Here is a 12,536-nt window from a genome sequence, read left to right as displayed (position 1 = left end):
AAATTTTGTGAAGTCTGGTGAAACTGTGTCCTAGCCCAAATCATGTGACATCTTGTGGATAATGCTTTATTTCTTTTCTCTCATGTAAATATTTGACCATAAGAATGAGCCAAGCTTGGGAACTATGAAGTATTCAGCATCATATTCATATTCCTCAGCAAATCAAATCCCTTTCTGGCTCCTTTTTTCTTTTGGTTTCTTTCCAAGAATTAAGGATTACCGAAACCATGTTGTCCCTAGTTTAATCTTCAGTCTCCTTCCCGACGGCATTCCTTGTCAGTTCTCCGGAGATACCCAACGTATCGACAAGAATCTTCTATGGCGAGTGCAAGACAGGTGTTTACAAGTCACGGAGGAAGTGTACGGTTTCCCCGCGAGAGACATGTCTGGTGTGAAGAATCAGAAACCAAGATTGTACGTGAAGTTCTCAGCTCCGGTGGTTAAAGAAGACTGCAAGGTTAGTAAAGAGGAAAACGAAGAAGATAAGCAGAACGACTACGTGTTCCTTGTTCTACAAGGAGCCCACTTATACAGGTTTTAGGGTTTCTCTTCTCGTCAGAGGATGAAAATATATAAATTAACTGTTCTTAGATTAATTTTCTCACCTGCTTCGTGGTCGTGCTGGTCTCACTCTTCCAAGAACTCTACTTTAAAAAAATGTCTCCACACAAACTGGATAATGAAGACTCACCTGCAAGATTATTACAACAAAACATTGTCATACAAAGCAGCTTTTGTAATGTTACACACAAAATAAAGTCAAAGCGAGATTACAAACGCAAGGAAGTCAAGGCAAGCAAACAACGAGGCTATGAATTTGCAGGAAACATTGGATAAGGAATTAGAGATGCACAAGTACGATGGAGCCCTTGCCAAAAGAAAAGGAGGATACGTAGAGGAAAAGATGAAGTAGATGAGGTCAATGGTAAGGAGGGTGAGATCATGATGGATGATGATTTACTGGAAGAGCGAGGAGATGGAAACGACAAGGAAGTGTGCACCTGATAATGCAGAAGCAATGGAAGCCGACATGAAACATTAAGGATGTCAATTTTTTTTTGAGTTAGAAGATGACTGAGATAAATATGAACTTTCAAGATAAGTCTCTTTGGCCCTTTATTTTTGTGATCTTCACTCTTCTTTTCTCTTGCCACACATTTGAATTCTCAGAACCGACCTACTGGGCAGAGAAAGAATGCAGAGAAATCAGGAAAAATTGAAGATTAACATACTTTGTTACTTTCCTTTTCTTGCTTTTTTTTTGGACAAACTTTCCTTTTCTTGTAATTTCCTAAATCTCACAAGTCTTTGTAACTATATATATGCCTCTTAAGGCTTGTGAATAAACACCTTCTTCCGCTACTACTTTTTGATAGCTAGGATACGATGTCTAGTGAAAATTCCATGAATGCCAACAAGAACTTCAACAAAGAAGCCTCTCCACAAAGCAAAACAAAGAAACTAGTGAGTTTCATTTGTGTTGATTTATTTTGAATGATCACTTGGAAGCTCTTTCTTATCTTATTCATAACCTATCTTTATAATTTGGATGCTCTTTTGCTTACTCATCGCAGAAGAAAAAGCTAGGACCTCAGTGGACGAAAGATGAGCTTGAGCGTTTCTATGAAGCCTATCAGAAGCATGGCAGAGACTGGAAGAAGGTACTCAACTGTGTTTGTTTCATCATGTTACTACTTTTTGTGTGGCTTCAAAGTCTTAAAAGACTAGTTCTTCCCTGGAAATTACTTAGGTAGCTGCTTCGGTGGAGAACAACCGGTCTGTTGACATGGTGGAAGCCCTTTTCAGTATGAATCAGGTATGAATGAATATTTCACTTTCGCTAGGCTTCATTCTAACCTTAAAACAACACTATGTCAGACATGAATACCTTATCGTCCCTTTGGTTTTGCATTTTCTTTTCCAGCCGTATTTGTCCCTGCCCGAGGCGTCTGTAGATGGACTCGCTGCAATAATGACTGCTCATTACAGCCTCTTCGTGAGTCATTTATTTCATGTTAATGACCAACTGCTTGAAATGGGTCTGATTTTCTGCTTAGTGAAGTTGTGTACATATTCTTATGGTCATGTTTGTAGGAGGAGACCGAAAGTAAAGGAGAAGGCCATGATGCTTCTGGGTAACTCGAGGGTTTCCAATTAAGAAGCTGCATGATGCTGAGGATCTAGATAAACAGTGTACATTGATATTGACTGAAGGAGACTCTGCAAAACACCTTGTTGTAAGTATCTGCAAACATCTCTCTTCTACAACACATCAACTCAATATTTAATACTCTCATTTAATACTCTTCCTCCTTGATGTTCAGATGGCTGGACTCTCTTCTTTGCAAAGAAAAACTTACGGGGTTTATCCTCTGCAAGGTAAGTTATTAAATGTGAGGATAGCAAGCCAGAAAAGTATCAAGAAAAATAGAGAACTTCAGAACATAAAAACCATTATCGGTTTGAAGGACGAGACGAGCTACACTACAACCGATTCGCTGAGATATAAACATGTCATGATCATGACCGATCAAGATGAAGATGGTGTCCATATCAAGGGGCTTTTGATCAATTTCTTTCACCACAACTGGCCCCAATTGTTAAAGCTCAATCCCCCTTTTCTAAGTGAATTTAGGACACCAATTGTTAAGGTAATTTCTTACTATATTCTAGTAGTACATAGCAGACAAACTAGTGTTAACAACTGCTATATTGTACTCAGGTTAAGAATAGAAATGGAGTTGAAGCCAAGTCATTTTACTCGATGGCTGAGTACTCTGAATGGAAAGAACAAGAGGCAGATAATTTATCTAAATGGGAGACAACACATTACAAGGTTTGCATTAAGTTAACAGAGAACTTTTGGGAAAGTGCTCATGTTCTCTGTATTTTTCTAACTTTCTCTCTTTTTAATGCCTTATCAGGGGTTGGGAACACATACCTCTGAGGAGGGCTGCGAATACTTCAAACACATTGATAATCACAAAAGGGTTTTTGTGTGCGACGACGATAAAGACCACGGAGTAGCAATAGATGGTGCTTTTAATGGGAATAGTAAATACCGAAAAGAAATGCTTGAGAACTTTGATGTAAGGATATATATATATATATATCTGTTCTTTGCTCACTATATTTGGCCTTCTGATGTTATTTCTTTTTTTTTTCCTGTGCAGCCTAACTCTCATCATCACGAGACTGAAGCAAGGCAAATTACGTTCACAGATTTCATTGAAAAAGACCTTGCATCATTCTTCATGGCTAATATGAAACGGTCAGTACCCTCAATGCTTGATGGTCTCAAACCCGGACAGAGAAAGATACTTCATTGCTTGCTTAAGAGGAGTTCCAACGAGGACATCAAGGTCTCCCAAGTCTCTGCTCTTGTATTGACGCACTGTGATTATTATCACAGTGAAAAAGCCCTCAACAATACAATCATCAAGATGGCGCAGCATCATGTTGGTAGTAACAACTTGCCATTGCTTCAATCTCTTGGTCAATTTGGTACACGGATTGCGGTATGTATAGCCAATAGAACAAGTTATTCATCTCCTTGTTGATCTATACGCTTGTCTCTGAACATGATTGTGGACATGTAGGGTGGACAAGATGCTGCAGATCCAAGATACCTTCGCACTAAGCTTTCTCCAGAAACAAGGATATTGTTTCCCAAGGAGGACGATAAGTATGCTGATGCACTCACTGGCAGCTTGAACGTTGAAGATAGGAAGAATACAGAGCCCACGCCGTAATTATTTTTGTTTGTTAAACTAGTTTAACTTCGTCTGTTATTGTTTTTAATCTCATCTACTACATGTTAATGCTTGTAGGTATTATCCCATTGTTCCTATGGTACTAGTTAATGGATGCAGAGGGATTGCAAGTGGTTGGAGTACCTTCATCCCAAATTATAAACTCAAAGATGTTATCTCCAACGTAGAGCGTCTACTCAATGATGAGAGGACAGAGCCCATGGATCCATGGTATGAAGGGTTTGAAGGGACTATTACGAAAGACGGGGAAAATCGATACAAAACTTTTGGTCGACTGGAGGAGTCTTCTGGTAACGCCGAAACCCGTCTCGTGACAGAGCTTCCGATCGAAGTCTGGACGAATAATTATGTTTCTTCCTTAGATAAAGGAAAGGAAAATCGTGGTAAAGTGTCTGCTTTTATCGAGGTACAAGACAAGATTTTGGTGTTTTTGTTTTATTCTTCTGTATCTTTTATTCATACTTTTTACTGGTACCTTTTTTTTTTTTTTTTTGGCTTCAGAACTACCTAGACAGAAGCAACGACACCACTGTGAGTATTCAGATTGAATTGAAGAAAACAGAAAAGAAGATGACTCCAGAAGAGGAGAAAGAAATACTTGGACTCACAACAATGTTATCCACGGGCAATATGTATTTGTTTGACGAAAATGACATGATCAAGAAATATGAAAGCCCACAGGAAATTATTGAAGATTTTTATAAATCAAGGCTTAAAGCCTATAATAAGAGAAAGGTTGCAAAATTTTCTTACTTGTCTTAATTCATTAGAGATTACTTTCTCTCTCTCTTATTCTCAACATTCATTCAAGTGTTTGATTGATGTAGTTTTCTTATTTTTACAGAAACATATGCTGATGGAGCTGGAAGAAGAGCTGAAAAAGCTCCAATGCAGAGTTGCTTTTGTGACAGATGTTATGAATGGAGAATTCAAATTTGACATAAAGAGGAGTCGTGCCCAGCTTTATGAGGAGGTGAAAGGAAAATATGAAGCAACCGGGAGGGGCTTAACAGATTATAGCTTCCTATTGGATCTGTCATTTTTAAGCTGCAGCAAAGAAACTCTTCAGGACTTGCAAGACGCTAGGGAAAACGTAAACCGAAAAATTATAGAAGTTGAAACCTTAACTCCTAAAGCTATCTGGAAAAGCGAACTCCAAAAGCTCAGAGATGTAACCGAAATTTCGATGAGTTCTAAGTTGAAGAGGACAAGATCGCCGGGAAGTACCAGCAGCGAGAAAGAGAGGAAAAGATAGATAGATATGAGATCGTTTCCTCAAAAGAATAAAAGAAAGAGATTGTTTCACCTTTGAGTCAATGTTTGTAGGAGGAGAAAGGTTGCAAAATTTTCTCTCTCTCTCTCTCTCTCTTATTCTCAACATTCATTCAAGTGTTTTCTTTTTACAGGAACGTATGCTGAAGGAGCTGAACAACGAGCTTCAAAAGCTCGAATGCAAAGTCGCTTTTTGTGACAGATGTTAGGAATGGAGAATTCAGATTTGACATAAAGAGGAGTTGTGCCCAGCTTTATGAGGAGGTGATAGGAAAATATGAAGCAATCGGGAGGGACTTAACAGATTATAGCTTCCTATTGGATCTGCCAATTTCAAGCTTGAGTCAAAAAAGTCTTAGGGACTTGCAAGAAGCTAGGGATAAGGTAAAACACGAAATTGGAGAAGTTGAAACCTTAACTCCTGTAGATGTCTGGAAAAGCGAACTCAAAAAGCTCAGAGAAGTAATCGAGATTTCTAGTTCAGCTTCACAACCTTTGGAGGGGCAAAAAATAAGCGAACCAGAGGGGATTTCGATGAGTTCTAAGTTGAAGAGGACGAGATCGCCGGGAAGTACCAGCGGCGAGAAAGAGACGAAAAGATAGATGGATATGAGATCGTTTCCTCAAAATGAATAAAAGAAAGAGATTGTTTCACCTTTGAATGTTTCTGCTTAACAACTTTTTCTAAGTTTTATCAAAAACAAAGTATTGAACTCTCAAGAACAACTAGTAGTAGTAGATTGGTTTGACTAAAGGGAGAGAGAAGAGATAATGTGTTTGTCACAAGAGAGAAAAATAGAAAAAAGAAAGATTCTTATTCCTCTCGTTCTTTTGACTATAGAGTACATATCAATCTCAATCAACTATATATCAAATCTGTGTCCTAATCCAAATTTTGTGAAGTCTGGTGAAACTGTGTCCTAGCCCAAATCATGTGACATCTTGTGGATAATGCTTTATTTCTTTTCTCTCATGTAAATATTTGACCATAAGAATGAGCCAAGCTTGGGAACTATGAAGTATTCAGCATCATATTCATATTCCTCAGCAAATCAAATCCCTTTCTGGCTCCTTTTTTCTTTTGGTTTCTTTCCAAGAATTAAGGATTACCGAAACCATGTTGTCCCTAGTTTAATCTTCAGTCTCCTTCCCGACGGCATTCCTTGTCAGTTCTCCGGAGATACCCAACGTATCGACAAGAATCTTCTATGGCGAGTGCAAGACAGGTGTTTACAAGTCACGGAGGAAGTGTACGGTTTCCCCGCGAGAGACATGTCTGGTGTGAAGAATCAGAAACCAAGATTGTACGTGAAGTTCTCAGCTCCGGTGGTTAAAGAAGACTGCAAGGTTAGTAAAGAGGAAAACGAAGAAGATAAGCAGAACGACTACGTGTTCCTTGTTCTACAAGGAGCCCACTTATACAGGTTTTAGGGTTTCTCTTCTCGTCAGAGGATGAAAATATATAAATTAACTGTTCTTAGATTAATTTTCTCACCTGCTTCGTGGTCGTGCTGGTCTCACTCTTCCAAGAACTCTACTTTAAAAAAATGTCTCCACACAAACTGGATAATGAAGACTCACCTGCAAGATTATTACAACAAAACATTGTCATACAAAGCAGCTTTTGTAATGTTACACACAAAATAAAGTCAAAGCGAGATTACAAACGCAAGGAAGTCAAGGCAAGCAAACAACGAGGCTATGAATTTGCAGGAAACATTGGATAAGGAATTAGAGATGCACAAGTACGATGGAGCCCTTGCCAAAAGAAAAGGAGGATACGTAGAGGAAAAGATGAAGTAGATGACGTCAATGGTTAGGAGGGTGAGATCATGATGGATGATGATTTACTGGAAGAGCGAGGAGATGGAAACGACAAGGAAGTGTGCACCTGATAATGCAGAAGCAATGGAAGCCGACATGAAACATTAAGGATGTCAATTTTTTTTTGAGTTAGAAGATGACTGAGATAAATATGAACTTTCAAGATAAGTCTCTTTGGCCCTTTATTTTTGTGATCTTCACTCTTCTTTTCTCTTGCCACACATTTGAATTCTCAGAACCGACCTACTGGGCAGAGAAAGAATGCAGAGAAATCAGGAAAAATTGAAGATTAACATACTTTGTTACTTTCCTTTTCTTGCTTTTTTTTTGGACAAACTTTCCTTTTCTTGTAATTTCCTAAATCTCACAAGTCTTTGTAACTATATATATGCCTCTTAAGGCTTGTGAATAAACACCTTCTTCCGCTACTACTTTTTGATAGCTAGGATACGATGTCTAGTTGCCAACAAGCACTTCAACAAAGAAGCCTCTCCACAAAGCAAAACAAAGAAACTAGTGAGTTTCATTTGTGTTGATTTATTTTGAATGATCACTTGGAAGCTCTTTCTTATCTTATTCATAACCTATCTTTATAATTTGGATGCTCTTTTGCTTACTCATCGCAGAAGAAAAAGCTAGGACCTCAGTGGACGAAAGATGAGCTTGAGCGTTTCTATGAAGCCTATCAGAAGCATGGCAGAGACTGGAAGAAGGTACTCAACTGTGTTTGTTTCATCATGTTACTACTTTTTGTGTGGCTTCAAAGTCTTAAAAGACTAGTTCTTCCCTGGAAATTACTTAGGTAGCTGCTTCGGTGGAGAACAACCGGTCTGTTGACATGGTGGAAGCCCTTTTCAGTATGAATCAGGTATGAATGAATATTTCACTTTCGCTAGGCTTCATTCTAACCTTAAAACAACACTATGTCAGACATGAATACCTTATCGTCCCTTTGGTTTTGCATTTTCTTTTCCAGCCGTATTTGTCCCTGCCCGAGGCGTCTGTAGATGGACTCGCTGCAATAATGACTGCTCATTACAGCCTCTTCGTGAGTCATTTATTTCATGTTAATGACCAACTGCTTGAAATGGGTCTGATTTTCTGCTTAGTGAAGTTGTGTACATATTCTTATGGTCATGTTTGTAGGAGGAGACCGAAAGTAAAGGAGAAGGCCATGATGCTTCTGGAGTAACTCGAGGGTTTCCAATTAAGAAGCTGCATGATGCTGAGGATCTAGATAAACAGTGTACATTGATATTGACTGAAGGAGACTCTGCAAAACACCTTGTTGTAAGTATCTGCAAACATCTCTCTTCTACAACACATCAACTCAATATTTAATACTCTCATTTAATACTCTTCCTCCTTGATGTTCAGATGGCTGGACTCTCTTCTTTGCAAAGAAAAACTTACGGGGTTTATCCTCTGCAAGGTAAGTTATTAAATGTGAGGATAGCAAGCCAGAAAAGTATCAAGAAAAATAGAGAACTTCAGAACATAAAAACCATTATCGGTTTGAAGGACGAGACGAGCTACACTACAACCGATTCGCTGAGATATAAACATGTCATGATCATGACCGATCAAGATGAAGATGGTGTCCATATCAAGGGGCTTTTGATCAATTTCTTTCACCACAACTGGCCCCAATTGTTAAAGCTCAATCCCCCTTTTCTAAGTGAATTTAGGACACCAATTGTTAAGGTAATTTCTTACTATATTCTAGTAGTACATAGCAGACAAACTAGTGTTAACAACTGCTATATTGTACTCAGGTTAAGAATAGAAATGGAGTTGAAGCCAAGTCATTTTACTCGATGGCTGAGTACTCTGAATGGAAAGAACAAGAGGCAGATAATTTATCTAAATGGGAGACAACACATTACAAGGTTTGCATTAAGTTAACAGAGAACTTTTGGGAAAGTGCTCATGTTCTCTGTATTTTTCTAACTTTCTCTCTTTTTAATGCCTTATCAGGGGTTGGGAACACATACCTCTGAGGAGGGCTGCGAATACTTCAAACACATTGATAATCACAAAAGGGTTTTTGTGTGCGACGACGATAAAGACCACGGAGTAGCAATAGATGGTGCTTTTAATGGGAATAGTAAATACCGAAAAGAAATGCTTGAGAACTTTGATGTAAGGATATATATATATATATATCTGTTCTTTGCTCACTATATTTGGCCTTCTGATGTTATTTCTTTTTTTTTTCCTGTGCAGCCTAACTCTCATCATCACGAGACTGAAGCAAGGCAAATTACGTTCACAGATTTCATTGAAAAAGACCTTGCATCATTCTTCATGGCTAATATGAAACGGTCAGTACCCTCAATGCTTGATGGTCTCAAACCCGGACAGAGAAAGATACTTCATTGCTTGCTTAAGAGGAGTTCCAACGAGGACATCAAGGTCTCCCAAGTCTCTGCTCTTGTATTGACGCACTGTGATTATTATCACAGTGAAAAAGCCCTCAACAATACAATCATCAAGATGGCGCAGCATCATGTTGGTAGTAACAACTTGCCATTACTTCAATCTCTTGGTCAATTTGGTACACGGATTGCGGTATGTATAGCCAATAGAACAAGTTATTCATCTCCTTGTTGATCTATACGCTTGTCTCTGAACATGATTGTGGACATGTAGGGTGGACAAGATGCTGCAGATCCAAGATACCTTCGCACTAAGCTTTCTCCAGAAACAAGGATATTGTTTCCCAAGGAGGACGATAAGTATGCTGATGCACTCACTGGCAGCTTGAACGTTGAAGATAGGAAGAATACAGAGCCCACGCCGTAATTATTTTTGTTTGTTAAACTAGTTTAACTTCGTCTGTTATTGTTTTTAATCTCATCTACTACATGTTAATGCTTGTAGGTATTATCCCATTGTTCCTATGGTACTAGTTAATGGATGCAGAGGGATTGCAAGTGGTTGGAGTACCTTCATCCCAAATTATAAACTCAAAGATGTTATCTCCAACGTAGAGCGTCTACTCAATGATGAGAGGACAGAGCCCATGGATCCATGGTATGAAGGGTTTGAAGGGACTATTACGAAAGACGGGGAAAATCGATACAAAACTTTTGGTCGACTGGAGGAGTCTTCTGGTAACGCCGAAACCCGTCTCGTGACAGAGCTTCCGATCGAAGTCTGGACGAATAATTATGTTTCTTCCTTAGATAAAGGAAAGGAAAATCGTGGTAAAGTGTCTGCTTTTATCGAGGTACAAGACAAGATTTTGGTGTTTTTGTTTTATTCTTCTGTATCTTTTATTCATACTTTTTACTGGTACCTTTTTTTTTTTTTTTTTGGCTTCAGAACTACCTAGACAGAAGCAACGACACCACTGTGAGTATTCAGATTGAATTGAAGAAAACAGAAAAGAAGATGACTCCAGAAGAGGAGAAAGAAATACTTGGACTCACAACAATGTTATCCACGGGCAATATGTATTTGTTTGACGAAAATGACATGATCAAGAAATATGAAAGCCCACAGGAAATTATTGAAGATTTTTATAAATCAAGGCTTAAAGCCTATAATAAGAGAAAGGTTGCAAAATTTTCTTACTTGTCTTAATTCATTAGAGATTACTTTCTCTCTCTCTTATTCTCAACATTCATTCAAGTGTTTGATTGATGTAGTTTTCTTATTTTTACAGAAACATATGCTGATGGAGCTGGAAGAAGAGCTGAAAAAGCTCCAATGCAGAGTTGCTTTTGTGACAGATGTTATGAATGGAGAATTCAAATTTGACATAAAGAGGAGTCGTGCCCAGCTTTATGAGGAGGTGAAAGGAAAATATGAAGCAACCGGGAGGGGCTTAACAGATTATAGCTTCCTATTGGATCTGTCATTTTTAAGCTGCAGCAAAGAAACTCTTCAGGACTTGCAAGACGCTAGGGAAAACGTAAACCGAAAAATTATAGAAGTTGAAACCTTAACTCCTAAAGCTATCTGGAAAAGCGAACTCCAAAAGCTCAGAGATGTAACCGAAATTTCGATGAGTTCTAAGTTGAAGAGGACAAGATCGCCGGGAAGTACCAGCAGCGAGAAAGAGAGGAAAAGATAGATAGATATGATGAGATCGTTTCCTCAAAAGAATAAAAGAAAGAGATTGTTTCACCTTTGAATGTTTTTGCTTAACAACTTTTTTTAATTTTTATCAAAAACAGAGTATTGAACCCTCAAGAACAAGAGAGAGAGATAGAGTAGTAATAGATTGGTTTGACTAAAGGGAGAGAGAAGAGATAATGTGTTTGTCACAAGAACTTCCAATCAAGTTTCTTGAATTCATGTCTCTGCTCTACCATCTTGTTCAAGAGTTGATGATGATCAGAAGACTTGGCTGCCATCGTTGGAGTTGGAACTCTCAGTATCCAAATGATAAGCCATCAGTTCATGAATTATCAATAACTCAACAAGCCACCTCTCACGTGTACTCTCTAATCTTCTCATTACATGATCAAAACCACAAGTCATGATTCAAAGAAGCTGGTTATTAAATTAAGTTTTGGTCACAAAATAAGCTTCAAGGAAGTAGTACATTCCAATAAATAAGCTTAACAAAGTACATTGATCACAATCGAATAACAAAAACGCATCACAAATAAGAAGAGGCGTTCCATTGATTCATCAGAGAGTAGTAGAGAGAACCTTCTCAACTTGGAAATTTATATTGATTTTACGCAGTTGATCGAACCACTCAACTTTCCCCCAAATTTCACTAGTGTCAGGCCGCCTTTCAAGCGAAATCTCTGCACACCAAATCTTCTTGTAGTAAGTCCAAATAACATGAACCCAAAAAACCACCATCTTTCCACCATAATCACCCAATCTAATAAACTCTCTATGACGAGTGATCTTAGGTAGTCCTACCAAACCCTGCAAATCTCTCCAGGTTCTTCTCTCAGTATCATACCATTTGAACACTCCCTCTTTAGCATAGTACAAAACGTTCCCTATTACGCAATAAGCCTCTGAATACATAAGCTCACGCATCCCTCTCCCTACCATGTCCCATTTAGCTAGCTTGGGATCGTAAGCAAGGACCTCTTTATCAGTCACCACATGGAACTTTCCGTCAATAGAAATAGCTTTTTTGATAAACATCTCTTCTCTCTCGGCGCTGGTGTTGCTGGTGGACAGGGAATCCCAAACCCGGGTTTGTGTATCGAACACCTCGAAAGAGTTCTTCATCAAACGGTGATCGAAACCTGCTACATATATCTTGTGATCAACGACGCTGGCGGAAAATGAATGGAGTTCAACCGGCAAACTTGGAGCTTCGATCCACGAATGAGACTTGCAATCAAGTATCGAGACTCTAGGTAAGACGTTAAGGGATCGGGGAAAGGCAATGTTGTAGATATTAGAACCAACTGCCACCATGTTCCTACAGTGCCAAAGAGGAGAATTGGGAACAGGGACTCTAGCCAAAGCGTACCCACTTGATCCGCTTTTTAGAGTTTTATCAGGCTTACGGCAGAGGGTGTACCAGAGATCTTTTGTGAAGCACACATAGAGACAACTCTCTGTGAAGCCAAAGAGTGACCGAGTCTTGTAAAGCTCCGGAGACGATACCAGAGATCGGAAGCTCTTGGAAACGAGCGAGAGAGTCGGATAGTACAACCTTGAGACTCGTGCCACGCAGAGCAA

The 12,536-nt window shown here is 38.9% G+C and overlaps 4 protein-coding genes across 4 annotated transcripts; 3 read left to right on the top strand and 1 right to left on the bottom strand.

The window, feature by feature from the left end:
- Positions 1-1,386: 1,386 nt before the first annotated feature.
- On the top strand, positions 1,387-5,028 carry LOC106321157 (DNA topoisomerase 2-like). The gene is made up of 14 exons (XM_013759470.1): positions 1,387-1,464; positions 1,575-1,661; positions 1,751-1,816; positions 1,925-1,996; positions 2,095-2,135; positions 2,325-2,379; positions 2,469-2,651; positions 2,723-2,836; positions 2,925-3,089; positions 3,174-3,518; positions 3,600-3,748; positions 3,831-4,179; positions 4,275-4,508; positions 4,618-5,028. Exons 1-14 carry the CDS (start codon positions 1,387-1,389, stop codon positions 5,026-5,028), a joined length of 2,349 nt encoding a protein of 782 aa, XP_013614924.1.
- Positions 5,029-6,317: 1,289 nt separating this feature from the next.
- LOC106321156 (protein ALWAYS EARLY 2-like) lies at positions 6,318-8,431 on the top strand. The gene is made up of 7 exons (XM_013759468.1): positions 6,318-6,392; positions 7,496-7,582; positions 7,672-7,737; positions 7,846-7,917; positions 8,016-8,159; positions 8,247-8,301; positions 8,391-8,431. The coding sequence occupies exons 1-7, from the start codon at positions 6,318-6,320 to the stop codon at positions 8,429-8,431; spliced, it is 540 nt and encodes a 179-aa protein (XP_013614922.1).
- A 13-nt stretch (positions 8,432-8,444) lies between these two features.
- On the top strand, positions 8,445-10,950 carry LOC106321155 (DNA topoisomerase 2-like). Its single transcript, XM_013759467.1, has 8 exons — positions 8,445-8,573; positions 8,645-8,758; positions 8,847-9,011; positions 9,096-9,440; positions 9,522-9,670; positions 9,753-10,101; positions 10,197-10,430; positions 10,540-10,950. Exons 1-8 carry the CDS (start codon positions 8,445-8,447, stop codon positions 10,948-10,950), a joined length of 1,896 nt encoding a protein of 631 aa, XP_013614921.1.
- A 360-nt stretch (positions 10,951-11,310) lies between these two features.
- LOC106321158 (F-box/kelch-repeat protein At4g25710-like) lies at positions 11,311-12,530 on the bottom strand (the record flags this gene model as incomplete). Its single annotated transcript, XM_013759471.1, has 1 exon — positions 11,311-12,530. A coding segment is annotated over one exon (1,017 nt), but the record flags the coding sequence as incomplete, so codon positions are not given.
- Between the last annotated feature and the right edge of the window lie 6 nt (positions 12,531-12,536).

This window comes from Brassica oleracea, unplaced genomic scaffold (assembly GCF_000695525.1).
Source record: "Brassica oleracea var. oleracea cultivar TO1000 unplaced genomic scaffold, BOL UnpScaffold01274, whole genome shotgun sequence".
Lineage (NCBI taxonomy): Eukaryota > Viridiplantae > Streptophyta > Magnoliopsida > Brassicales > Brassicaceae > Brassica > Brassica oleracea.
Note: the sequence above shows the minus strand (reverse complement) of the source record. Positions and strands in the feature narration are given on the sequence as shown.